This window comes from Microtus oregoni, unplaced genomic scaffold (genome assembly GCF_018167655.1).
Source record: "Microtus oregoni isolate MIOR12 unplaced genomic scaffold, Mior012 000030F_ref0000283, whole genome shotgun sequence".
Taxonomy (NCBI): domain Eukaryota; kingdom Metazoa; phylum Chordata; class Mammalia; order Rodentia; family Cricetidae; genus Microtus; species Microtus oregoni.
In genome coordinates, this window is record NW_024543089.1 from 28,589,733 (window position 1) to 28,616,751 (window position 27,019).

Below are 27,019 nucleotides of genomic sequence, written 5' to 3' on the forward strand. Positions count from 1 at the left end.
CTGGTTTCTATTACATGACTTCAAAAAAGAATATATTGAAGATATTTTCTTCTTTATTTTAGTATTAAAAGATTATTTACTAACATATCTGCACACACGTGCACACATGCGCACACACACACAAATCCTTCTTTTTCCTTTGCAGTGTTTGGAAATAAATCCACTTACCCATACATATTACACAAGTACTCCATGAAGAAACTACATCTGTAGACTTTAGATATCTATCTATCTATCTATCTATCTATCTATCTATCTATCCCTCTCTCTCTCTGTGTATGTGTGTGTCTTTTTCTCTTCCCCCTCTCTTAATTTAGAGAAATTTAGGTTTTATCTTCACCATTGTACAAATATTGGTTAGGCATCTTGCTTTTTATGATAAAAGAAATTCAATTTCTCTTCACCTTAGTTGTAATAATTGACATTATTTATTGAAATAATAATAAAATGTTGCACATTTAAAGTCACGATACACAGAAAACCATTGTCTTAAAAAGTATTAGCAGCTAGTAGCATGGTATTGGACTTGACTGGGCTTGAAAGTATTTTGATCAAAGATGAAATTCTTAATTGTAGTTTCATACATGAAGTCTGAGAAGCAGTTTGCTAAAACTACCTGACAAAATGAAAATGCATAACATTGATGGATCCACTTCTCCCATGGGCTTGAGGATTTTGCAGTTATACCTGCTCCCTCTGACACCCTTCAAAACTGACACAGGTGACAGGCATCCCTAACCTTTGGCCAGCAAGCTCCATATGCCCCCAGCGAACTGTGAATGGAGCCCAAAATTTTGGTAGGTGACAGCACTGTTACAACAGCAAATGGTTGGAAGAGGTTGCATGAGGCAAATACAACCTTCTGAACAGCTTTCATCTGATGGTCCCAAACTTGGCTTAGAATTTATTGTAAGGTGATGATGAACCGACTGTTGGCAGACAGCAATTACATCATTGTTAGATGCCTGGGCTCTAAGTTACTTAAGGAATGTTGGGTTCAAAAGCTAGCAGACACTGGCCCCCAGGGTGGATGATTATCTGTGCTTCTAGGAACACTTCTACACAAATCACAAAAACAAATATTGTCAATTGAACTTGGTATCAGACAAATCAGCAGCCTTTCCCTGAGTTATGTTTGTTTGACTCTAAGATTTAGATGGCAACTTTATAGGTTGGTAGTTTTGGTTTGGGCAGTTCACGCACATCTTAATTTTAACAAGTTACATTGTTAAACTGCCCAAAATGTTGTCTATTTATTCGTTTTTAGTTTGTCTTTGTATCCATGTCACTTTTATAAACCAGCATGGCATCTGTTAAGTAGGCCAGAAAAGGCATGATCTGGCCTGAAACTATTTTAAGATAATATAGATTGGTATCTGTCTTGGCAGACCACTTAATAATTTCAAATTCTCTTATTTATTCATTTCTAATTCAATTTCCTTTTGGGAATTTTGTTTTTTAGTTGAAAGCATATTTTTCATACAACATATTGTGATTATGGTTTCCCTGTTTTCAACTCTTCCCAGAGCCCTCCCACCTTCCTGCCCACCTAAATCCAATACCCTTTCCAGCTTTCTCTCATAAAAAAAAAAAACCACTAGGCATCTAAAAAAGGAAAAAATAATAAATGAAAATATGATAAAAACTGAAGCAAACAAACTTGAATAGGAAAAAACAAGAAAACAAGCAGAAAAAAAAGGAAAAGAAGAAACACATACAGGATGCTCAGACACACACACACACACACAAGCCCCGTAAAGACACAAAATCAGAAACCATAATATATAAGCAAAAGGCCTGAAGGGGAAAACATGCTAGACAAACTACTATGAGACAAAAACCTCCAAAAATACCATTGAGCTCATTTTGTGTTGGTCATCTACTGCTGGGCATGGGGCCTGCCTTTAAATGTCATTTACGTTCCCAATGAGCCATTTAATGCTTTTTATTTAGCATAAGACTGCTTTAGAAAGATAAAAATCTTCATCTTATTTATCTTGCCTTCCAGTCCTATCTGTCCAGTCATGAGAAAAAGTCTGGGGACACTGTGTTTAGCATCAAAATACAAGGAAAATCATGGTGCTAAAGAACAATATAGCAAACAATAAGAAGCTACTAACGGTGAGGCAACAATAGACCTGTCTCCTATCTATTCCCTTCTCCTTGCACAGTATGCATATGATTAAATTATATGCTCTGAATTCATGATATTAAACAGTATTCTCCATATTCTCACTTTCAAGTCGCAGAAACTCAACTGATTCGATGAATAGTTGGGGCTGGATTCCACATGTAACTGAAAAGTAAAGGAAGTACTACGAGATTTAATACAAACCAGGTCAATTTCTCTGTCACAATTGCCTGCAAGAATTCATATCTCCATCAAATTACAGTTTTGAGTAGACTCACTTTTTCCTCACCTATGTGCTTGATAGTAACAGAGAAAAACAATGGTATGCCTTCCACTGTGACTTTATGTTGTCCTAATCCTCATAAACCCAAATTTCTTTTCTGTATCTTGGTCTGTTCCTCAGACATCTCAAGGTATGGCAAACAAGTCCTGAAGGTTCTGTGCCCTTTTTCTAACTCTGGGCTATTCCTAATGAAGTTTCTTTAAAATAGAATGTCCTCATTTCTAAATATCCACTCGGCCACTTCGTGAGCGGCAAAACCCTTCTAATCACCTCAGATTTGAGGCAAAGAATCAGCACCTCGCCTCACTGTCACTTTATGGCCCTCACACACAGCAACATTTATATAACTTTATTAAATTTCAGTTGAGGCTTACTTATCTAACTCTGCTACTAAAAAAGAAATTTTTTTGAGGATAAGGAACTTTACTTCAGTTTCTATCTCAGAAACTCGTATCTGTATCACCAGGCTTAATAATGCTTTTTATTATTTATTTATTTATTTATTTATTTAAAGATTTCTGTCTCTTCCCCGCCACCACCTCCCATTTCCCTCCCCCTCCCCCAATCAAGTCCCCCTCCCTCGTCAGCTCAAAGAGCAATCAGGGTTCCCTGACCTGTGGGAAGTCCAAGGACCACCCACCTCCATCCAGGTCTAGTAAGGTGAGCATCCAAACTGCCTAGGCTCCCACAAAGCCAGTACGTGCAGTAGCATCAAAAATCCATTGCCATTGTTCTTGAGTTCTCAGTAGTCCTCATTGTCCGCTATGTTCAGTGAGTCCGATTTTATCCCAGGCTTTTTCAGACCCAGGCCAGCTGGCCTTGGTGAGTTCCCGATAGAACATCCCCATTGTCTCAGTGTGTGTGTGCACCCCTCACGGTCCTTAGTTCCTTGCTCGTGCTCCCTCTCCTTCTGCTCCTGATTTGGATCTTGAGATATCTGTCCGGTGGGTTTTGAGACTGGTTCTCACATAGCCCAGTTTATCTTGCTATGCTGCCAAGAACAGCCTTGAGCACTCTTGCGTATAACCTCCTGACTCTACCTCTCAAATTCTTGAATTACTAACACACATGACTTACTCGGCTTTTATTTTTTAATAAAATATGCTTAATCTGTGTAGAATTATATACATGTATGCACTGTATTTTGATCATATTCAGCCCCTTTTCTCTCCCAAACTCTTACCAGATCTAGTCCATGTTCCTCACTCCTACCCACCTTGGTGTGCTTTGATTTTGAATTACTTACCTAGTCTAAATTGGGCTATCCATAGATTTTAGGGGTTTTGGAACATCTCCTGTAGCATGGTCACCTTACCAGAAGCCATATTTTTAAAGAAAATATTTCCTTAGGTAAAAGTAGGGACTAGTGAGACCCTGCCCTTTACGCTGGAATGTTAATTGGCTTGATTTTGTAGAGGCCTTGTGATGCTATCCTGAGTTTATCAATGCTTCAACCTGTCCTGCCCAGAAGACACTACCATCCCCTTCCTCGTCATCTGGCTCCCACAGTCTTTCCACCCCATCTTCCTAGATGGTCCATGTCCTTTGGGAGAAAGAGGCACCACCCATAGTTTAAGGCTGTACTGAGGATGGAACTCAAGGCTTCAGGCATGCAAGGAACACATTCAACCAAGTGAGTTACATTCCTAGCCCCAATGCATTCTTAATGATGGACATTTTTATTATTTTTGATTGCATACCAAGTCAAAAAGAATGTTCTCCAGAAATTTTCTTTTTAAAAAAATATATTTAATAATAAAAAATAGTGGTAGTGGTAGTAGCAAGGGACAGTTGCATAAATACCATGGTGTGTATGTGTGTGTGTGTGTGTGTGTGTGTGTGTTTGTATGTGGAGGTCAGAGAACAGCTTTTAGGAACTGGATTTCCTTCCACCATTGGTTCCAGAGACTTAACTCAGATCAAGATTTGCAAAATGTCCTTTTATTCACTAAACATCATGCCAGCACTCTGAACCCTTTTCTAAAGAAGCCTGTGTATATTTTAAGTTGAGATTAATTTAAATACTTTTCTATGAAAAATAAATTTTGTTTTAAATAAACCTTAGGATATACCAGCCTTATGAAATCTATGATTTCTATTAATTATATATTTGATTATAAAGCTTTATACGCCATACAACAGTTGCTGTTGCAGTAAAAGACTAAAGCCTCAAATATATAGATATGCTTATCAATATGTTACTGTGATTGGGGTTAGGGTTGAGTTTTTCTTGGGTCTTGCTTTCTTATTCAAGGAATTGAAACAAAAACCCACACAGAAATTGTCCTTAAGACAATACAATAAAAAAAACTGAATGCATTGCAACAGAGCCACAATCCGTGTGAGTGAAAATACTTAAGGATTCCTGAAATTTCCTTCTATGATATTGAAGAAAAAAAAAGTTTTGTTTCTAGGGGTCACAGCAATGGTCCTTCTGTATTTTAATTGATACATAATTTTTCTGCCATGCATGTCTCTTAGAAGTTATGCATATGCATAAAATGGGATGTAGGGAATTCTCCATAAATTTTACTTGAATATACAGCTTTTCCTTACTATACATGTACTGAAAACCAGTTTAGGCTTGATCACTGCTACCCCACCCTGAGCCAGGATGAATTTTGAATGTTTAAAAATAAACTGTAAAATTTAATGATTATTAATATAAGAAGAGATGTATCCTATTGTTCAAAGAAGAATGTAATAGTAGCCCACTTTCTGTGAGGGTCTTGGACTTCTAGAAGATTCATTTAGAAAGGGTTATATGTGCATAGTGAAAGAAGCATCATGAAAAATATGAGCAGTATAAAGTCCAAGCCAAGTCCAGACCTATCTTCTGAACTATTCCCTATATTTGCCGGCCTCATATATGCTTACCAATATCCAAACCCACAAACAATATAATTATACAGAGCAAATTATACCTAATATAGAAAATTCATTGACTTCTGGTCAGTAATCATCAGATTTTGTGGCATTTGTAAGGGAATACTATTCTACAATGGGTATTTTAAAAGGCATAAAGCATGTGCATATGAAGTCAAAAATATTTCAATTACAAAAATTAGTCTCAAAGACCTAGTTTAACAAGGAACAGTATAAAAGACAGATGATGATACATTATACTGCAGAAATTTAAAGCACTGACAATAGTTCTAGTTGCTCAAATGCTGTGATCATTAATTTTCATTTTGAAAGTTCTCTGCATGTGGCAAGGCATCTGTGCAACTCATTAATGAACATGGGAATCTCTTCCAAAAGAGAAAAAAAAACGGTATTTCATTACTTTGCACACCTATCTCTGCCTCTCCTCCTCCATCAAGTTGGGCCAAACTTGCATTTTCCAATTATCCCCATGTCATTTGGCATTTCATCTGACAGGTAAATTGGGGCATCAAGAAGAGTGAGTCTTGAGATTGGTGGTATTTCAGGGAAGCCCCAGTTTGATGTACTGACTTGCTTTGTTTCTGGAGAAGTGGCAGAGCCGCAGAGAAGACACTGCTGTGAAGTTGCTTTCTGAAGAGTATAATCCCTGTAAAGCCTCTGCTTCAGCAGGGATGATCTGCAAGGCTTGCTTCCTTCCAGCTGAGAATTCAGTAATCAGCTCACCTGAGGGGAAGAGAGAATCTCTTGTCTTTCTCTCTTTGAGTTTTAATCTTAGAGGTGTGTGTGTGTGTGTGTGTGTGTGTGTGTGTGTGTGTGTGTGTGATGGGAGATGGCCTCAAATATTAGATTATAAACGAAAGGTGTTAATGCAACACCATGTTTATACTGCTTTCTCTAAATGGTCACTTCACTGAAAGCTTAGGCACAGAAAATTGGGGGAAATTAACTCTTACGATTATCCTTTAATTCATCATTAATTTATTCTAGATCAAAAACAAATCAGTGAATGTTCATATATGAAGCTAGGACATGTTTAATAATCAACATTTCTCAGGAAACAAAATTACAATTCTTTAACTTGAAACCTTTTATATTTGCACATAGACTGTATTCTTCCCTTAATAACTTTTAATGACTATAAATTTACTAATAGATGTTAGAACATTGTGTTAATCCATTGTTATTTAGAAAGTTGAAAGATAGTATTCTCTGTACTCAAGTAGCTAAAGTGGTATTGGTTTTTACCAAACTGACATCTTCAAAAAAAATTTGTTTTTGATAACGGCAGTTTTTAACCAAGGATTTGATTTTTTTATATAAGCTTTAAATATTAGGAGGAGAAATGCTTTTCTAACCTCGCATCTTCATATCCTTTCTGTTTTGAATGGAGTATCATTGAATTGATGGCCTTTCTAAATAGTTTTTACTTATTCTTTGAGAATTTTATGCAACATTTTAACTATTCCTTTTGTTTGTGATAATCTAACTCATGATTTATCCCTTCTCTTTCTTCCCCTGACCCCACGCCCTTATACCACTACATCTTTGTTCTCTCAAATTTGTGTCTTCTTTTTTCAGTAGTTGTTAATACATACATATATGTTTGTATACATACATATACACACAAATATATATGTATACATTATACCTAAATACATATACACATCTTTCTCAGTCCATATGTTACTTGCATGTTTATTTAGAAGAATGACCAATGTTCAATAACCAACTGGTGTGTGTTCCTCTATGGAAGAATATTTCTCCTGTTCTCAACCTTCCTTAGTTGCTTTGCCTCCCCCTCCACCTAGCCCCATCCTCATTAGCATGTTGCCTGAGCCTTGAGAAAAAGGGAAATATACATACATTCCATTTAGGACTAAGTATTTCAAGGCCTCTCATTTTCTGCTATTGATTGGTTATGGATTTTTGTGGCAACTGTTTTATTACTATGCTCATTTAGCATAATAATAGTGTTAGGTTTTCCCTTAGGGTGCATGACTTATCTATTATTAGCAGTGTCGGTGTGGGTTCTATCTTCTGAAGAAGGCTAAACCCAAGCAAAAAGTGGTTGTTTACTCCCCTAACATTTGTGGCACTATTGCACCAGTGGGTATATCTTGCTGGTGGGTTGTTATTGTAACACACAAAGCACAGCTGGGTGAAACTGATGATTAACTAAGCATTTTTAATTGAAATTAAATGATTATGTCACTGGGATATAACACATGAATGTTTTGCCACTCCTTGAGTTGAATAAGACTGCTTAATTCTAAACGTCCTCTCCTGATGAAAAATATTTTAGAATCTTATGTCATGTTTTCAGCGTTTTTTCTTGCTTCTATCTCTACTAGCTTGGACACTTTTTTGTACAACTTTGTACAAGCTTTGACAACTCTTTCTCTTTATAATGTCCCTCCCTCACTTTCTAATAATCTACTAGAATTAATCTAATATTAATAATAATTTACTGTACTGTTACTGTAAATTAGACATTAACAAATAGATCTGAATTCTCAATATAGGAAATGCATGCTCTTCTAGGAAGAAAACAATTCAGTGTTAATATATTAACATAATCAGACAAACTGTGTTTTGCATAATTGTGGCTGTCATCTAGCTAATTTCAAATAGATGTGACCAGATGTAAATCTGAACTGAGAAAACGGGAAATGGAATAAAGATGAAACTAAGGGACAATTACAAGGTGAAAGTGACAATATTGATGATCAGTGAGAAGACTGATGAGTGGTGGGAAGACAAAGGAGAGAACTTTATGAGGCCTGACTCCAGCATCATCTGCATGGGCATCTCTGAACTAGACTTACTAGAAAAAAAATGGCCATTACCTTCTAGACTATGAAGAGTAACTGAGACATTTCAAATAGTATTTTGAAGAGTAATTATCACATAAGGGGGAATAAATTGGGAAGATCCATTGGGGCAAGGCAGATCAACAGAAACCCACGACTCATTTATTCATATACATCAATAGCCTGATATTAGCCCATGTTAATGTTGATGAAAACAAAAGGTAAGATGTAGTAAAAAGTTTGACTTGAAACTCATACTTGTTGGAAGACCCAAGATGAGACCATGTTTAAAAGGCCAGGTGGACAAGAAAGATAATAACAGCATCATCTACAAAATTACAATATTGTATTTTTTTCTTCCAGCTATATTTATTTACTGCCTTTCATCTGTACATAATATGCTAATGTCCAGCTAGGCTTGCAGCATTGAAAGTTTTGCAGATATATTAATCTCCATTGTACAATGTTCGATGTGCATCTTAAATAATATAAAATCCTGATTGTTACATATGATCTGAGGAGGGCATTTTCATGTGTCACTTGCCAATAAACCTTACAATGATTTTTTTTTTGTTTACTGTCAACCTATTTGTTAAAATATAGGTTATGATTTTAAAAATCATTTCAGTGAAATGACAAAGAATGCATTTCCCTGGGCAGCATTTTTGAGAAATACTTATTCAAGATGTGTCATATATCCTCCAGTAGCTCTCAGAAGAAGTTCACAACAGAAATGAGTTAACTTCAAAATGCTCGTCCATAGAAAATGATACAGAATACAAATAACACATTTCACTTTGAAATGTAAATATGAAAAATAATCTTGATTACAGTGAGGCAGAATCATATGCCTCCATATAAGAAAATGTGTTAGTTAAAAATAGCCAAATTGCTTTTCTCTCACACTTTTCTAAAAACGTGAAATCTATTTTTTTGTAAGAATTTAGATTCCATGGAAAGAACTTCATTCTGTTTTTCCTCTTTAAATAGAAATAACTAGAGCAAGCCTCATAAAACATTATCCTGACTTAAACCAAGCATTATCTAGGTTCTAAATGTTGATTAAATAACAAATTCACAATATTTTTAAAATTTAATATTTTTTCTTAAGGGAGTATACTTTTGCCAAGACCATAAAATTAAACATAATTTAGTATCCTTATTTTCGTTTGAGGATATGGGTTTTTTGCATTTAACAAAAAAATAATTCAAATGAGTGGTTCACAAATAAATTTCATTTATCTCTACATATCCCACTATGGCTCATTTTAGGGTCAGGGCTCTCCCTATTGGTACTACTAAGAATAAGTTCTAGATGTGTTTTCTCTGAGAAAACTAATTAGAGATAATTAGCATTGGGACTGCACAACTGAATATAGACAGCACTGCAGACAGTTTCCCTAATGTAGCAATTTTTACTCTCTGTAACTTTCTGTTCATTGTCTATTTTCCCTACTGATCTGTCAGTCTACCAGCATAGTAATTGCGTATGGTTTTTTCATCTCTGTCTCCCCAGGGTCACGTTGGTATCTGCTATGTAATAACTTCTCAATAAACATTACTTGGTGAAGTAATGAATTCTTTAACTTTGTTCTGAAGATCGTGCTGAAATGTAGAAGTGTTATGTCGATTGTAACTCTTGCCTTCCAGAATCATCATCTCCAAAGTGTGTGAAGTAATTAGAAATGAGTATTGAATCCATGGTCTTCATATATATTGAATGGCTATGTTTGAGATTAAAAAAAAAAAACTTCCTTCACATTATTAAAAGGAGGACAGTTGTGAGTTATGCCCAGCTTATTCCAATCTTTCCTTATCAGAATTATACAGTGTACATAACCATTCAATTCATTTTCTTGATGTACTCGTTCAGCTACAGCCACATATTCAGTCACATGGGTTGGGCTTCCAATTCATTTTTGTGTACAATGCTACACATTTTGTTCCTTCAAAAACAATCACAAATAGAACCCAAAGCACACCTCCAAGGATCTGAGAAAGAACCCTTCATCTCTCCTTCCTGTTCCTCACCACTCTGCTGTAACACCAACCACTCCTTTTATGCCTTCTTGTCTCAACCTCATATAATAAGAATTACTGTTAGAACTGAGATCATCTAGATAATCCATGATGGATCTGATTTTTATTTACACTTTCTCTTTGAGAAGAGTAGAGGTATGTCACACCGGACTTTCTACAGATAACACAAGGAATGAATTTCATGTGGTCCTGGAATTTTCATCCCAATAAAAGAGACAGTTTGCTAAAAAGTAACTTGAGTGACCACTATACTTTCATTTATAGTACTAGTTTAAGTGGATTATGGAAACATCTGTCTGAGAGCCTAAGAAAACAGCAAAAACAACAACTGGGAAAAAGCTTCCCAAATGACTGGGTGTCCATAAAAGAGAACTGTCAGGAACTGACCATTATCAAACTTGTGGCTCACTCAAGGAACTGAGGGTGTGCACAGTCCTTTAATCAGACAAGCTAGAGACCTGTGCTAGCCAGTTGGAAAAAGCCTCAGTAGTAAAGTTAAGGGCTTTGACGTTTACCCACAGATGAAGCCAGAGCTCTGTGATGGACCAGCACTAATCCTATAAAGACAGAACTTATCCAGCAAGTACAATAATGCGGCACTGGCCCAGGACATTCCTCCTACTTCCACGTAGGAAATTGTGTTCTTTCCAATATTTTATTGCTTCATACAATAAAATAGCTACATTTCTCTGGCATGCTGTGACAATTACATTTAATTCAATAATCTCACATTATTTACTGGAAATCAGGGGCAAACAAGGGCATGAATGATTCTAGTAGAACAAAAAATCTGTTCTCCTGTTAGGTAAAAAGGTTGTTTAAAATATTTCAGTAGCTAGGACTTGAGACAGACAAGTCAGTACTGTTCTGTCAGCTTTTCTGTGTACCATATGTGTGGATTTGGACAAGAAACAGAACTACTCAAATAGGAGTAAAAATGGCACTGACATAAGCATGTGGACTATGAGCATATATTCAATAATATTTCTAAACTCTTTGCACTGACCTGAAAACATAGACATTTGCTTATTAAATAATACATAGATTGTAAGTGATATGAGTGTTCATGTTTGTCATGTTTCCCTAATCATACCCGCTCAATGTCTGTATTATTTTATACCCAGGACAATATTGACATCCATTAAGCATTCTTCAACTGTTTTGTGTATGTGTGTATGTTATTTTTTGTGCAGAGTACTTAATTTTGCTTGTATACATGCTTGGGAATTAATTATACATTGCTATTCATTCTTCATATTTATTTAACATTCTCTTTAAAACACAATTGAAACCCTAATTTAAGTTCAGTGATCATGTAATCAGAAGTAAGCAAAAGGAGACTTATTAGTGAAGCCAGTAGTTAACTAACTTATTATGTTAAACAACATAAATTTTTATGACAAACTTTATGATTTTCACAAGCCACTCAAGTATATAATCTTTCTCCCCATCTGAGCTTTGAATAGAGTCTCAGAAATCACTAGAGACCTGACTACTTACTATGACCATATTTGTTCTAGATGGAACACTTTTGAACTAGATTATATCTTTAAGAGCACAGGAGTTGTAAGTAAATAATGTCTTCTTTTAAAAATGTCATCTTCTTTATCTTCAAACTATAATGTTTTCTGAAAAATCAATCTCTTAAAATCTATTGTTTGATAATTTTCAGTGAGAAAATATGACATTTTAGAGCACACCATTAGTTCCTCTATCAACGCTATTTCGAGGATTGCAAAACTTGGGGAAGAACTAATAAAAAGCTTGAGTCCATTGTTTACTAGATAAGATACAACTATTTAACTCATCTCTGAACAGATTACGAATCAATACTCAACTTTGTAAAATGGCCTGAAAATGCTTTGATGAAATAATGGTGACAAAAATTGAACTCCAATGTTTAATGAATTTCTTTAGCTGTAAACTGAACGAATGTGACTTTTATTTCTTATTACATTTAGAAAGTCTCCTAAATGGTGTGAGTGGTTTCTTACTGAAACCTACAGTTGTTATTACCTAGGAGAGGAGGCTGTGCAAGACTAATGACCTGAGTTGAGTCCCCAAGAGCCCTGATGAAAGCAGGGTGTAGTGACAGAGCCATCACTGCCCTTACAGACAGATGGGATGTGGAGAAAGGAAAACACCTGGAGGCTAGTGGAATGTGTCTATCAAGATATCCTGCAAAAAGAGTGGTGAAGGAAGAGAAACCTTGTCTCCAACAAGGTAGAAGACTAGGACCAACATGCAAGATTGTTCCCTGACCTCCATTTTCACACTGCTGCACACTGACATAACACACACACACACACACACACACACACACACACACAAAGGAAATAAAATACAGAGTTTTAGTCAAGTTGAAGGATAATAATGGGACTTATTAATATTTTAGACTATTGGTGGCTGACTTGTTATTGGTACTTATAGCATAGGAAGGAAAACAAAAGAAAATTTGGGAGCTAAATTCTGGTCATAAGTTTACATGACGAAGCTCTTTAATCTGTGTTTTACTTTCATTACTACTATTTTTTTCTTTAATTGACACACATCAGTTATAGATATTAAGGGATTCACTCTGATATATAAGCACTTTCCCATCCCATATAGTGTAGAAAACAGTAATAGTGAAAATGGAATACAATAAATGAACGGAACCAATCAATGTATTTTAGGGCCACTGGAAGATGACAGGTAGCTGCTGCGGTTTTTAAGACAAGCATTTTCTTATCTATAATATGCAAAGTCCTCTGTTCAAACCTTAGCATCATAAACAAACAAACAGAAAAGCACACACATACACACACACACACACACACACACATACAGAGAGAGAGAGAGAGAGAGAGAGAGAGAGAGAGAGAGAGAGAGTTTTGAAAATATCTTAGTTTATTTCTTTCTTTGTATGGTAAAACATTCTGGCAAAGGTAACGTAAGTAGGAAGGTATATTTTGGTTCACAGTGTTTAGAAAGGGAAATCAAGGCTACAAGAAAGAGCCAGAAGCAGCTGTCATAGCACAATCATGGAGTATGGAGCAGATGAGCAAATGCTGCCAGTTATTTCCTCTTCTCCATTTATTCATTCCTGGATTCCAATCCATGAAATGGTTCCACCTACAATGAATGTTAATGTAATCAAAATAATTTCCCACATGCATGCTGAAACACCAGTGTCACCCAATGACTCTGGATCTGTCAAGTTGAAAATTAATACTAAATACCACACATAGCAAAAAAAAAATGTAAAATGTTGTTGACTATTTGTCATCAAAAAAGAAAAAAAAAGCACTTAAGTATTCTTTTCTCCTGTACTTATCATCTACCAAATATTTATGTATATATAGATATATATGAGTTTGTACACACATATACACATGTATACTTATTCTTGTTAAATTTCACAGAAACTTAGTTCTGTGAAATATATATTATATATAAATTATTTTTTTTAATTTATTAATTTAAATTACAGGATTTTTTTATATTGTAGAAACAAAATCCTAATAAGTCTGAAAAGTCTGGTCAATACAAATCATACTCACTCTTAAAAGGAAGCGTTAAGAATTCAAACACCTTGTTATATTTTTAAGACAGAAGAAAGTTTTGTGTTGTGTATAATGACCTCAGTTCTGTAAGCATTATATAAATCTACTTCAGCTGGTTTGTTTAGAGACCTATTAAAATAAAGGTCAATTCTACTGTGCTTTAAAATAATAACCATCACGATATGTGTCACCTGTGCTCATGTTTCAGCTTCTGACATGGCAGCAGAACAAGGGCAGATCCTGGTAATAGCCACGGCGGCCGTTGGAGGATTCACGCTCCTAGTCATCCTCACTCTCTTCTTCCTCATCACTGGGAGGTAAGTGAGTCTTCTGGACTATCCCCAACTCAGTGGAAAACCACACTTTATACCCAGTGTATTCTTGTGTGTGTGTGTGTGTGTGTGTGTGTGTGTGTGTGTGTCTGTGTGTCTGTGTGTCTGTGTGTGTGCATGTATGCATGTGTGTGTGTTCACATATCGGGGCGGCGGGGGGGAGAGAACATTCCTGACATGAAGAGACCATAGAAACATTCAATAGCAGCTCTCAATTTAGAAAAAAAACAAAAAAACCTACCCAAATCCTACAGTAAAAAGTTGACAGCTGAATAATAAAGAGTAACGTACTCCTGAATTTTTGTTTCTTTATTGTAATTTGATGACTCTGTGAAGGATTTTTCTTGGAGAAAAAATTCAGAATTAGACAAAGCAATTCTTTGTGAATTTGTTATGAAAGTAAGATGTTTTGACAACTAAATAAAAAAAATTCTCTACATTATAATAATTTTAGTTTTATAAATATAATAATCAACTTTAGAGTAATATAGATAATAGATAATTTTTAATTATTATAAGTTGAAAAAGTTGGAGATTTAGGTTTGAATCCTTACTCTGTCAAACAAATTCATTTATTTTGGCCACAGTTTTCTATATTTATAGTTTTGGTATAAAAACATACTTTAATCTTTACATGTATTTGGATGATTACCAAGATCCAAGTATTAAATCTTCACCAATAAGATGACGATAACATTTTTTTAAGTAAGCTATTTTGAAGGAATCTTTTTAAATAAAGCACTAAACACTAGCAGAGAACTCTGAAAGAAGATAAAGCAACATTCATAAGCAGCAGATCTGGGTATGCCATTCCTATCCCTGGTGACAGCAAGAGATGACTGATAGAGGGATTTAATTCATACTCTATGGGATGTAGGTAACATACATTATAGCTGTATCTGATTTGACTATATAGTGAGTTATTACAAATATTTAAAATCAATTTTATGAGGAATGGGTTTTTTATTGATTGTTGTTATAGACAAATACGATAATCCTCCTAAATAAACCACCTAATATTATATCCTAAACATCTTCAAAAAAATTCAAAATGAAAGTTAAGAATCTTGCTAAATCAAAATTAATCATCATATTAAATTATCACAGTCTAGGTAATATGTGTTTCATATTTGTGTTAGCATCTCTATATATGGTGTAATTATACTTTCAGGTGGGTGTAATATTATGATGTAATGCGTCAAACAATCCCCCACCAGTTAGGATTTAAAGGGGTATTTATTTTAGGGGTAAAACTTACAAAACATCAAATGTCAGGAAAGGAGTCTAGTCGCTGGAGCAGGAGCCTGAACCAAGCACCGGAACCATGAGAGCCAGTCAAGGCTTGCCGCTCTTTTTTAAAGAGAAATAGACCATAGACCATGTAACGGCGTAAACGAATGCAGACAGATTGTAAAAATATATATACAGCTTTAATGGCGAAATAGACTTACAGATTACTTGGTAATCTCCTGGTTCTGTGGAGACCAGGAAAGCAGAAGCAAAGGCTGGGAGCACACTCGCCAAATTTATAGGCCAACATTAGCCCGAGGCGAACACGCCCCCTAAGGGGTGGGACTTATCCCTACAAGACCATGCCCCAGTGGGCTGGTATTTCAGAGGCTATTGGCTGAAGGAGCAGAAGGCGCTCCCACAGCAATGATGAAGAAATTATTATTATTGAGATATCCATACATAAGATTCACAAACTTCTGATAGCACTTATTTTATAGAGGGTAAAGGATATATACCGGAGAAGTTTATTATAGAGAGTGTTCTTCTGATGGCATTTTCTAAGCAGTTATCAATATATAAGGTATTAGCTGGATTTGGTAACACAGTCAGTCACCTTGTCACTGTCACTTTTCATGCAACCAGATATCTTCATTTTATATTACTTCCTTCTCATTTTCTCCCTCACATCCATTTAACTTCTCAAATACTTTTTTTCTTCACTTGTCCCCACTCTGACATAGGTCATCACTGTCTTAGGATCCTTCTCCTTTGCAAGAGAGAATGTGATTACATTAAGAACATTAACTTTTATAGTAAAAATTATTGCCTTGAATTGTAAATGTCACAAATATGAAATGCTGCCATCTTTGTGAACAAAATTTAATCTAACAGGCTTGAATAGAGTTTATCAAACATTACCTATCATCAGGATTTCTGAGTTGGAATATCAATGCCACTTAAAACAGAGAAGTTAACAAAGAAAACTGAACACTAAATCATTCTCATCTTTATGTTTACCAATATCTATAACATCAGAAATTGCCTAAACATTTTACACACTGGAGAAAACTACTTTGCTTACATTGTCTAACACAGTCATTTTGAAATACATCTTATGGACTTTGATAGGGAGCCGTATAATGGAAGCTATTCCATGGAGAATGTAAAGAAGATCTGGTTGAATATTTAAACTACCATAGAAATGCAGACATAATTAACATTGGAAAAACTGCAGTGCATACTACAGATACATTCTGTTAAACCAATTGGAATTATAAATTTAATTAACAGTCGAATTCCATGGATGTTAGTGAAGTTACTTGAATTGATATAGTCAAAGTCCCAATTACACAATGCAAGAATAAAACATTCCTTCCAAATTTTCAAATTTTATGAGCTCCCATTAGATCAGTCCCACTGTCTCTGTGGGTGGGAGCACCCTTCCCAGTCTTGACTTCCTTGCTCATGTTCTCCCTCCTTCTGCTCTTCATCTGCGCTTTGGGAGCTCAGTACAGTGCTCCAATGTGGGTCTCTGTCTCTATCTCCATCCCTCGCCAGATGAAGGTTCTATGGTGATATGCAAGATATTCATCAGTGTGGCTATGGGAGAAGGCCAGTTCAGGCACCCTCTCCTCTGCTGCCCTCGGACCTAGCAGGGGAAATCCCCTTGGACATCTGGGAACCCCTCTAGAGCTAAGTCTCTTGGCAACCCTAAAATGGCTCCCTTAGTTAACATATCTTCTTCCCTGCTCCCATATTCACCCTTCCTCCATCTCAATTATCCCATCCCCCCAACCAATGGGAGCTCACCAAGGCCAGCTGGACTGGGTCTGAACGAGCATGTGATTAAACTGACCTCTCTGAATGTGACTGACAATGAGGGCTGACTGAAGCCAATGACAATGACACTGGATTTTGATTCTACTGCATGTACTGGCATTTTGGAAGCCTAGTCTGTTAGGATGCTCACCTTCCTAGACCTGGATGGAGAGGGGGGGCCTGGACTTCCCACAAGGCAGGGCACCCTGACTTCTCTTAGGACTGGAGAGCAAGGGGGAGGGGGAGTGGAGGGAGTGGGAGGGAAATGGGAGGATGGGGGAGGTGGACATTTTAAATAAATAAGTAAAAAAAAATTTCAACTTTTAAGAAAGAAGCCACCATGCTAATTGGCATTGAAAATAGAGCTAATTTTCTAAATTTCTGAGATTCTAATTCAAAATCTTTTGTATTTTGATACTGAAAAAAACAATTGTGGTTATTAGAAGTCAGATATAAAAGAAAGGGATGTTTATGGCTGATGGCAAAATATTTTATGTGAATCTTATCTTTTAAATCAGTCTTTAGACCGTGCTATTTGGTGCTAATTTTGATGTATATCGAAGAATTATATGAGGCCTTTTCACATTATAAACATATTCTAAGCGGGTCTTTATAAAGATAGACAAGAACCCATCTGTTGATGATGTGGGATCTAGTTGTTTTGTATTTTTTTTTTGCATTTCCTTTTTCATTGTAAGCTATATATGTGTAACAGGGTATGTGGATATGAGTTCAAGTATCCATGGAGGCCAGGAGAGGGTGTTACAGTTCCTAAACCTGGAGGTACAGGCACTTGTGAGCCCTCTCTGAGAGTCAACTCAAGATGCATGGAAGAGTCGCAAATGCTCTTAAGCATGGAGGTATTTCTCCAGGCCCCTAATTGTTTTGCATTCCTATATTACATAACTCTTGAGTAAGGTTTTGTTTTCTTTTCTGTAAGGTGTCAATGGTACATAAAGGCTAAAATGAAATCAGAAGAGAAGAGAAGAACACATTTACAGAATGGCCACCGTAAGTATTGCCATTGTTCTGCCACTGTCTATATCCTACTGGAATCTTTAGGACTCCATTCAAATTTGGGGTCTCCTGAAAGCAAACAAGCGAAACATTCATTTCCAACCTATTGGCATTAAGGGTTTCATCTAGCTTCCAGGTTTAGGGTGGAAACTGCACCTGCTTCTCATTAAATGGCATTACCTTTTCTTCAATGCTTGTGGGAGAACCCAACAAATTGAATTTACTAAAAATACGTGGTGACTAATTATGTATAGTTATTTACCATCACAATGGCTCTGGAGCATGAGTCAGTTTTATTTAGTAAAGTGTTATACAGACATGTTGAAGAACCCTTATTCCGTTTTTGAAGATTGTCATTTAATCATACAACAAAGCAATTTACAATTCATTAGCACTATAAAAGTATATCAGCTCTTTAACTCTTAGAATATGTATGAAGCCCTGTGCTGACTACAAGGTTATATTCATTTGGAGATCTCTTCCTCAGCAAGCTGTAATTACCAACTATAGTTGGTTTGATAATTGCCCTTCTCTCCTCCAAACACCCACCTCCACCTTCACCTCCAAATTGCAAGCTACTTCTCAAGACAGTTTTTCTATTGTGAGACACTGAACTAACAAGAAAGCGATGTTTTTTAATTAACCAAAGTATAGAGATAATATAAGGAACAACTTGTTCTACTTTTTAAATCTCGCTTTTGTTTTTAAATTAAGCAAAAAAAAATATAGATTTTTTTTTAAAAAAAAAGACACCCATCTCATCTATATCTCCCCCACAAGACAGGAAGAGGTTTTAAGTAAGATATTATAAATTTCTGAGATGGTTTAGGGAAAATTCAAAGGCACCTATAATTTTTAAGTGTGCCTAAAAACCATCTGCCTTAGAGACCTGGCCTGAAATGACCTCAGAACAATGTAAACAGACTGAAAAACCTGGATGCAGACACCTGGAGGAATAACTAATGCTGGGCAACCTTAAGATTCACGGCAGGGCTTTTTGTACCGAGGTGCAGAGGGAAACAGTGCTTCTTGAGGTATTTATTATCTGCTTTCCAAGCAGCAGATTAGCATAAACTACAGCAGATGGGCTCAGAAAGACCTATCGAAATAACCTGAAGCGCCAAGGAAGGGAAGCAAAAGAAACCAGTGTTTAAGAAAGCAGGGGATGAATTAAATTAGTAAGCTGATATTCACAATTGGAATTCATTTGACCAAGGATTTTACGATATTACATATATTGCATTTTCACAGATGAAGCATTGTTATCTAGTTATTGTATAGGAATGCACTATAACTTTAAATAAATAGCTTAATTTTGAAAATTACGTGCGAGTTAGTAATGGTATTTTCATGTGTCTTTAATGTTTTCAGCATGACCATATATCTGATTAGCTGACACTAATTGTCTAGCAGAATCAGAGCTAAATTTAATATTATAACTATGATTAAGTTGTGAGTATAACATAGAGGTTATGAAAACCTAAATATTACATAGAGACACAAACTCTCTCTTCTCTCCTCACATTTAAACTGTGATAAGTCAAGAAAAGCGTAAAATTTCAGAATCAATTTCAGGTCTACATACTCCTGGAAATATTTTTTCTTGGTACTATTTTTAATAATGCTAATTTTCTCATTTGTGCATATCAAAGCACTAAGAAGACATAGGTTCAAGGTAATAAATGAAGACAGTGAACACAAAATAATAAATGAAGCGAATTACAGCTACTAATGAACATCGTATTGCCGCTTCTAAGCTCACTCTTTTTTTGTTTTGTTTTTATGATTTTCCTGTAAGAACATGAGTCTAACATTCTACTTGATTATGAATTAGTTTGGCTCTCTATCCTGAGGTGTAACAACACCAAATATCATCCACTTATTTTGTATTATGCCATAGATATGTGTGTGTCACTGTGATAAAATAGTGGACAAAAACTCCTTACAGGGCGAAGATTTCTTTTGTTCATGGTCTCAGAGGTCTCATACATTGAGGGCCTGGCAGAGCAGAGACATTCAACTCATGGCAGGGAGGAGGCAGATTGTGAAAAGACTGCCTAGGCTGTGTTTTTTCACCCTTTTCTCCTTTTCCCATTTTACACCCTAGACCATGGGATTGTTCCACCAAGATTGGAGGAAGTCTTCTCCTTTAATGATAACTATCTTACAACATATTTACACACACCCAAAGAAGACTTTTATTAATTCCTAAAGCACTTCTCAATTTATTTGCCAATCAAAATTAGCCATCATGACTCCACCTTCCTTCAACTTGACATCTAAATCTATCTCCTTAAACCATAGCATTCTGCCCCTCATTCCAAAAGTTTCATGTGCACCTTACAATATCAAATGCATATTTTTTTTTTTTTTTTTTGGTTTTTCGAGACAGGGTTTCTCTCTGGTTTTGGAGCCTGTCCTGGAACTAGCTCTTGTAGACCAGGCTGGTCTCGAACTCACAAAGATCCGCCTGCCTCTGCCTCCCAAGTGCTGGGATTAAAGGCATGCGCCACCACCGCCCGACTTTATCAAATGCATTTTTAAAGTCTTAATAACTCAGCATTGCTGAAAAGTTCAAAGTCTCCTTTGAGGGCAGAGTCACAGAGACCAGATAGATCAGATACACAATCAATATTCTCATTCCAAAAGTCAGGAATATGGAATACCAAATAAGGTCTGGGAGAACAAAGCAAACAAATCAGAGTAAACATTAAATCATGTAGGTCATGGTGTGGAATGATATAAGCTGCAAAGGACTTGAGCATCACATCCTCCCTGTTTTTAGTACACTTGACCACTTTCCTGAGTTGCTAATAATCTTTCTCAACCGAAGTTTCATATTCCCAGAATCTCTAGCTTCCTGGGATCTTTATTCCATATTTATCTTTGCTACCATAGCTTTATATATTATCCTATCAGGGCTTGCCACAGAAGTACCAAATCTTCTACACATTGCCTGGATCTCTAGGCTTTCTTTGAAAGTTGTGTGGAAGATTCTATGACCTTACCCATCATCATTTTCAAAATTAGAATTAGTGAATAATGCTAAGATCTTCTGCCAGTTTGAACCACGAGTATAGATGTCTCTTAGTGTCTACATGACTGAGAAAAGTGAAATAAATCTTAAGGGAATAACCATTGAGATTTTCCTAGGTAAGTAGTGTGCACCAATTGATCTCTCCTCTTAAGAAATATCTTTCAAGTGTATACACTTATACTCTTGAGTTGGACATGGGTAGAATCCTGCTCAGTCCTGAAGTGTTCACGGCTTACTTTATTGTTCCAAAGCCAAATCCACAACACCCTTTTAATGGCTCTAATCTCTTTAACTGCCACACCCTTCTTGTATTTAACTTTAAACTTACTTCTTTCTGACCAAACTGTGAGGTTATTTTTTTTCTAAACTCTTCTACTTTTAAATTCATAGTTTTCACCATAAATAATGGCTAAAAGCAGCCAGTACAACTGTGTCAGGACCTTCCTGGAATGCTTTAACATTTCTTCTACCATATTCACTTTTTGTGGCCTTTCAATTCAGCCTTCCACTGGGGCAGGGACAAAAGATGGGGGAAATTCTTTGTCAGAATGTAACATGAAGGTCTTTAGTCAGATTTCCAATATAGTCTTCATATATGAAACTCTATGAACGCAGTCTTTACTCATAGCATTACTGTGTGTATTCTGGTCTTCTGACCTCCCTCCAGGAATAGAATTAGACTTTCCTTATGAATCCAGAATTTTTGCCAGAGTTTTTTGAGATCCTTTTATAAACCATCTCCAAATCCTGTGAACAACATGGTCCAGCTTAGTCACAGTATTGTCCCCATTTCTTTACATTAGATTTCTTAAGGAGGAAGGATTTATTTTAAGCTTACAATTTCAGAGAATTCTGTCTGTGGTTACCTGATTCTGAATTTCTGAACCTATAATAAGGTAATATATACTAGAGGTAGGATCATGGGCAATGGCTGTTCAATTTGCAGCAGTCAAGATGCAGAGCATGAGAGAGAATTTATGCACAATGGGATCCCTCTGTAGTTTTCCATTTTGTGGAGATGTCAGCCTGAAAGAGCAATAAACAGAAACTTAAGTAATTAATAAGTCACTACCTCAGTATGCCACTCCCACCTTTATACATTCATAAGATATATGCCTACTGAAATATTCTTAAATTAAATCAATCTTATATTTTGTTGCAGTGCGATTCCCAGGAATTAAGACATACATTGATCCAGACACCTATGAAGACCCATCCCTAGCAGTCCATGAATTTGCAAAAGAGATTGATCCTTCAAGAATTCGCATTGAGAGAGTTATTGGAGCAGGTAAACATAAATACTACACTCTTAAATACATGATTCCTTTACACCTTTTCAATTGGTTCATAGACATAATATTTTAAACCTTAGCATATTTCATCATTGAAAATATTAAGATATAAAAGTATTTTCTAATTTTTAATTATTTATTTAAAAACAGACATGTCCATATTCAGTTTTTAAATAATGAGAACATTTGCAAAAGTTATTTTCACCTTCTATAGTATGTTTCCTAATGAAGATAAATTACAGAGAAGCAAGAGAGCCTCAGGAATTTATTTTGAAAATGCAATTTCAGGAGTTTGTCATGAGGTTATTATAGATTTACTCAAGTTTCAGCATCTTTAGACTTATACTATAATTAGTGTTCATAAATATGACCTTGAGGCCACACAAGACTTAGAGTGTTCTGAAAAAATCATCGAAAGTAAAATTTTGTTCAATACAGTTTTAGATCATATTAATGCAAATTAATAATGCTTCCTATGTGCAAATCGCCAGTACTCAGAACTTTCCATTATTCAGCTATTCTGGTTTTAAAGAAATTATGGTCCCCCACAAGAATTTATGGTGTGCATTAGCTAGGAGAGACTATGCTAATGCAAAGAGCCTTGAGAATAAAGAATAATACCTCTCTTAAGTCTTTGATGCAAGATAAGCAGGCTTTCTTTCACAGAAGAGATTTCCTTCAGCAGGTCTTGCAAAGAGGTGAGCTCCATTATCCCTTGTTATACTTTCTCCTAGCATGTCCTAGATTTTCTACATGGTCAGGCTTCACATACCTTTCGAACTAAAAGAGGAGGAAGAAAGTTCCGTCCACTTGTCTTTGCTTTTGAGGCAATAACCTAGGAATCTCCAACACACTGATTTGCCTATCAAATACTACCATCTGAACACACTGAAGTTTAGGAAATACAAACACTGACTGCATAAGTATCTTCAAAGCAGATGGTATGAGAGAGCGTCTTAAAAGAGTAAATACAACTGCATCCTTTGTGGAGTGACTAGTCTCCTGAAGATGCTGCATGTGTGCAGTCCTTTGCAGAAAGCAGAACAAGACCATGAGTGGTCGTTTTGGCAAGTTGTGTCTTCTCAAAGGCCATAAGAAAGCAGCTGATTATATTTCACTCCTTTAAAAGCCGTCTTACTTAGCAGGCTGTATAGTTCTTCATATTGAATATATGATGATAATGGGGGTCCCTTGTTAAAAAAAATTATTAGAAGTTCTAAGGCGATGGCAATACTATTTGAAACCCACTTTCAACTTTTTTTAAACACAAGCTCTATCTCTGTGATTGCATAGTACATGGCAAAGGTAATCTTGTTTCTCAATCATTGAATATGAGTACTTGCCATGAACATGGGCTATTAGGAAAGAATTTTTCCTGACTGCACTCCATTCCTCATCAGGTTCTCTCCAGAGCCATGTGTGCCTTTGAAAACTGCCACTGCACATCTATGCTCTCATAGAAAGTACTTCCCTATTAGAAAGATGAAGGGCTTAGAAAAGAACTGAATTTTTTGTTATCTTCTACCGAGTAAACAACTCCAGAAAGCCAACACATAATTGATATTATGTGTATAATAAGTGTGTATTATATTCAGTTTCATAGTGTGTGCTTGGATTTTGTTCTGTTGAAAGTGGAGCAATCTAAAAGAAAAGAGGCTAGAGGAGTCATAACCACCATTCAATGTTCCTCTTGTGACCCATACAAAATAGTACTTGAAACTTTAAATTTTAATATCTTTTATTTATTATCATTATTTTCATCGTGATTTTTGTGTCTGTATGTATTATGGTTGTGTGTGTGTGTGCAGGTATATTTTGCCTCAGCATGACTGTGAAGGTCAGAGGATGCTGTCTGGAGATTTTTACTCCTTTCATCTTGCTGAGGCCTGCTCTCTAGTGTCTCTGCCACCCCGTGTGCTCCAGATTCATTGCCTTTCCTGATCCTAGACTAATTTCCAGTGTTTGCCTCCCATCTTGCCGATGGGGATGCTGAGATTGCAAATACGCAGCATCAGAACTATCCTTTATTTAGGGTCTTGGGTATTAACTCAGGTCTTCAGGCTCTGCTGCACAGCATGTTCTCTTACCTGCTGAACCATCTCACCTGCCCGCTGTAACGCCACATTATTAAGCACCTTCAAGATAGAGTAGAAGTAGGTTTCTGTCTTTTCTCCTCTGTATAAATTAAATGCCAATGTCTGAAATCATTATATTGAGACATAAATTCAAGTTTTTGAAATATAAATGATGTGAAGAAGTTCAATTTTCAGTTTGACTCCTTTATCCTAATCAAAATATATCTTTTTGTAGACAGATGTTTCTGCCTTGCCTGACTGCTCCCAAAAAAACAAGACGGAGAGTTCTTATTAGCTATGAAAGCTTGAAAGGTAGTTTAGGTTTGTTTCTACCCAGCTTCTATAACTTAACTGTTTTTATTTATTTCATGTATGTGTTGCCATGTGACTAGTAGTATTGACCTGCCCTCTTGTGTGTCTTATTTCCTCTCTGTATGGCTGGAAACTCCACCCTTCTTGTTCCCAGCATCCTCTCTGACCCAAAATCTTGTCTAGCTATTGGCCATTTGGCTTTCTTTTAAGTCAATCTGAGTGGCAGATCTTCACAGTGTACAAAAAGATTATTCCACAATATTTCCCCCTTTTTTCTAAATGAAAAGGAAAGGTTTATAACTCTAGTGTAATAAAATTATAAAGAATAAGAACAATTGTCAGGTAAGAATTGCATTTACAATGTCTAGTCCATTTGTATTTGGCATATTAGGAGAAAATACTCCACTATTTTTTCTGTCTTGATGACTCCAAATCTCTGAACCTAATTTACCTTCTATCATAACTAAGAAAAACCTGCAACTATAACTATTTGTTCTTTAGATCCATAAAAACCCCAAAAGGATATATTTCCTGAGTAAACAGGAAGTGCAGTACAAGCTACTTCATTACTGTACACATATTTTGAAATAATGAAAAACCTGGTAAACTGAAATTTAATCACAGTCAGGCCATCTCTTTTAGAAAAGAAGAAAACCTGTACCACTATGAGAAAGCCTTTCTGAGTGGAATTTCTATAATTTTGAAACATTATTCCATTGAAAACTGTCTTTCTAGTGTCTCTAAGCCCACAGGGCACCACCCTTCTTCCATTTGACCTTCCTTCTTTCCCTAGCCACAGTGACAATGCAATATCCTCCTGTCATTCCCATTCTATCCCTTTATCTATACAAACTCATTATTGCCTCTGCCATCAGACCCCTCTTCCAGCTTAGTGTCACTGTGTTTTTCTATTCCTGTAGAAAGTCAGACGTTTTAAATGTTGGTTTCTCTGCAATCAGCTGCAAGCAGGGAAAAGAAAGTTGAAAGGACAATAAAAGGATTTGAGAAGGGAGTGCCCCAACACTAACTCCTTCTGAATAATGTTCAAGGACTGTCTGCCCTTTCTGTGGTACCTATCAAAAGGCTGACTTTAATCCTGTATTAATGCCCTAGCCCCACTCCCTAAACTGCCACCACTCACCTCTTCTTTCTACTATCAAGTTTATTTTATTTTTAGAGATCTCAAACTCTTAGGCCCATTGCTACATATTAGAGTAGTATTAATATTACACTTCTTTTACTACAATAGGAAGCATTACAAATATCATGGATCACCTTTTATGGGAAGAAACCAGTAACTATAGTGCACATTTAGTTGATAAGCGCAGAGCAAGCTTTTATTTTGAGATTGTGCAAAGGCTTATATTCTTAGATATTACAATTGCATAACTACTACATTCATTTTTGATGTAGTAGAATTGTTCCCATGCTCTGATTTCACCAACATAAATAATTTATGATTGAGGGCATATTGGTGAAGTTTTTAAAAGATTTTTAATAACTAGTAGGCAGATCTGTCAATGACTTTGAATCACAAACCTCAAGACTTTATCAAATTATATAATAATAGATGAGATTTTTCTGTTTTCCACAGATAATATGACTCAAACAAAATCAGTTTTTGAGTCACAATACCTGCTAACTTCTTCTGTGACCTTCATTAATTTAGCTCTCTTTTAATGACCTTATTTGGTTTGTTTACCTGTATAATGGGCTATAAACAACAACCACTATCTCTCAGGATTAGGGAAGTAGTAGAGATTCAAGAAAGTATAAAAGAATCAGACATCTAATAATAAGCATGGGAACAATTCTATTAGGTAGAAAATATTTAGTACTTCTGATGTCTGAGAACAATACTCATTACTCAGTCTCAAAATACATTATGATACAATCCCCACCATGAGTGGTTATACATTCAATACTTTCACATCCATCTTATTAATGGAACGCTTTTGATTTTCAGTTAACTGAAAATTAATAATTAAAATTAAATTTCATATTGTTGGTATATTAAGTTATAACCATAGCAAGCCCTTTTTGTTCTTTTTAATCAAAACAAATTCTTAAATTTCTCTATATCTTGAAAGACTATATTTTTCTATGTTTTATTATTGCCATAAACTTACAGGATAAATTGGTTTTAACAAAGAAAAATTTGTTTCACTTATTTATGTAAATCTACTGTATCAACTTACTTCTCACACA

At 35.8% G+C, this 27,019-nt stretch overlaps 1 protein-coding gene across 1 annotated transcript in view; it reads left to right on the top strand.

The window, feature by feature from the left end:
* The window catches only part of LOC121465269 (ephrin type-A receptor 6), a 919,159-nt gene that overhangs the window by 618,318 nt on the left and 273,822 nt on the right, over nucleotides 1-27,019 (top strand). Inside the window, exons 8-10 of the mRNA XM_041678454.1 lie at nucleotides 13,904-14,012; nucleotides 18,019-18,089; nucleotides 22,295-22,420. Coding sequence (XP_041534388.1) covers nucleotides 13,904-14,012; nucleotides 18,019-18,089; nucleotides 22,295-22,420 — 306 coding nt within the window. The remainder of the gene's footprint in view (nucleotides 1-13,903; nucleotides 14,013-18,018; nucleotides 18,090-22,294; nucleotides 22,421-27,019) is intronic.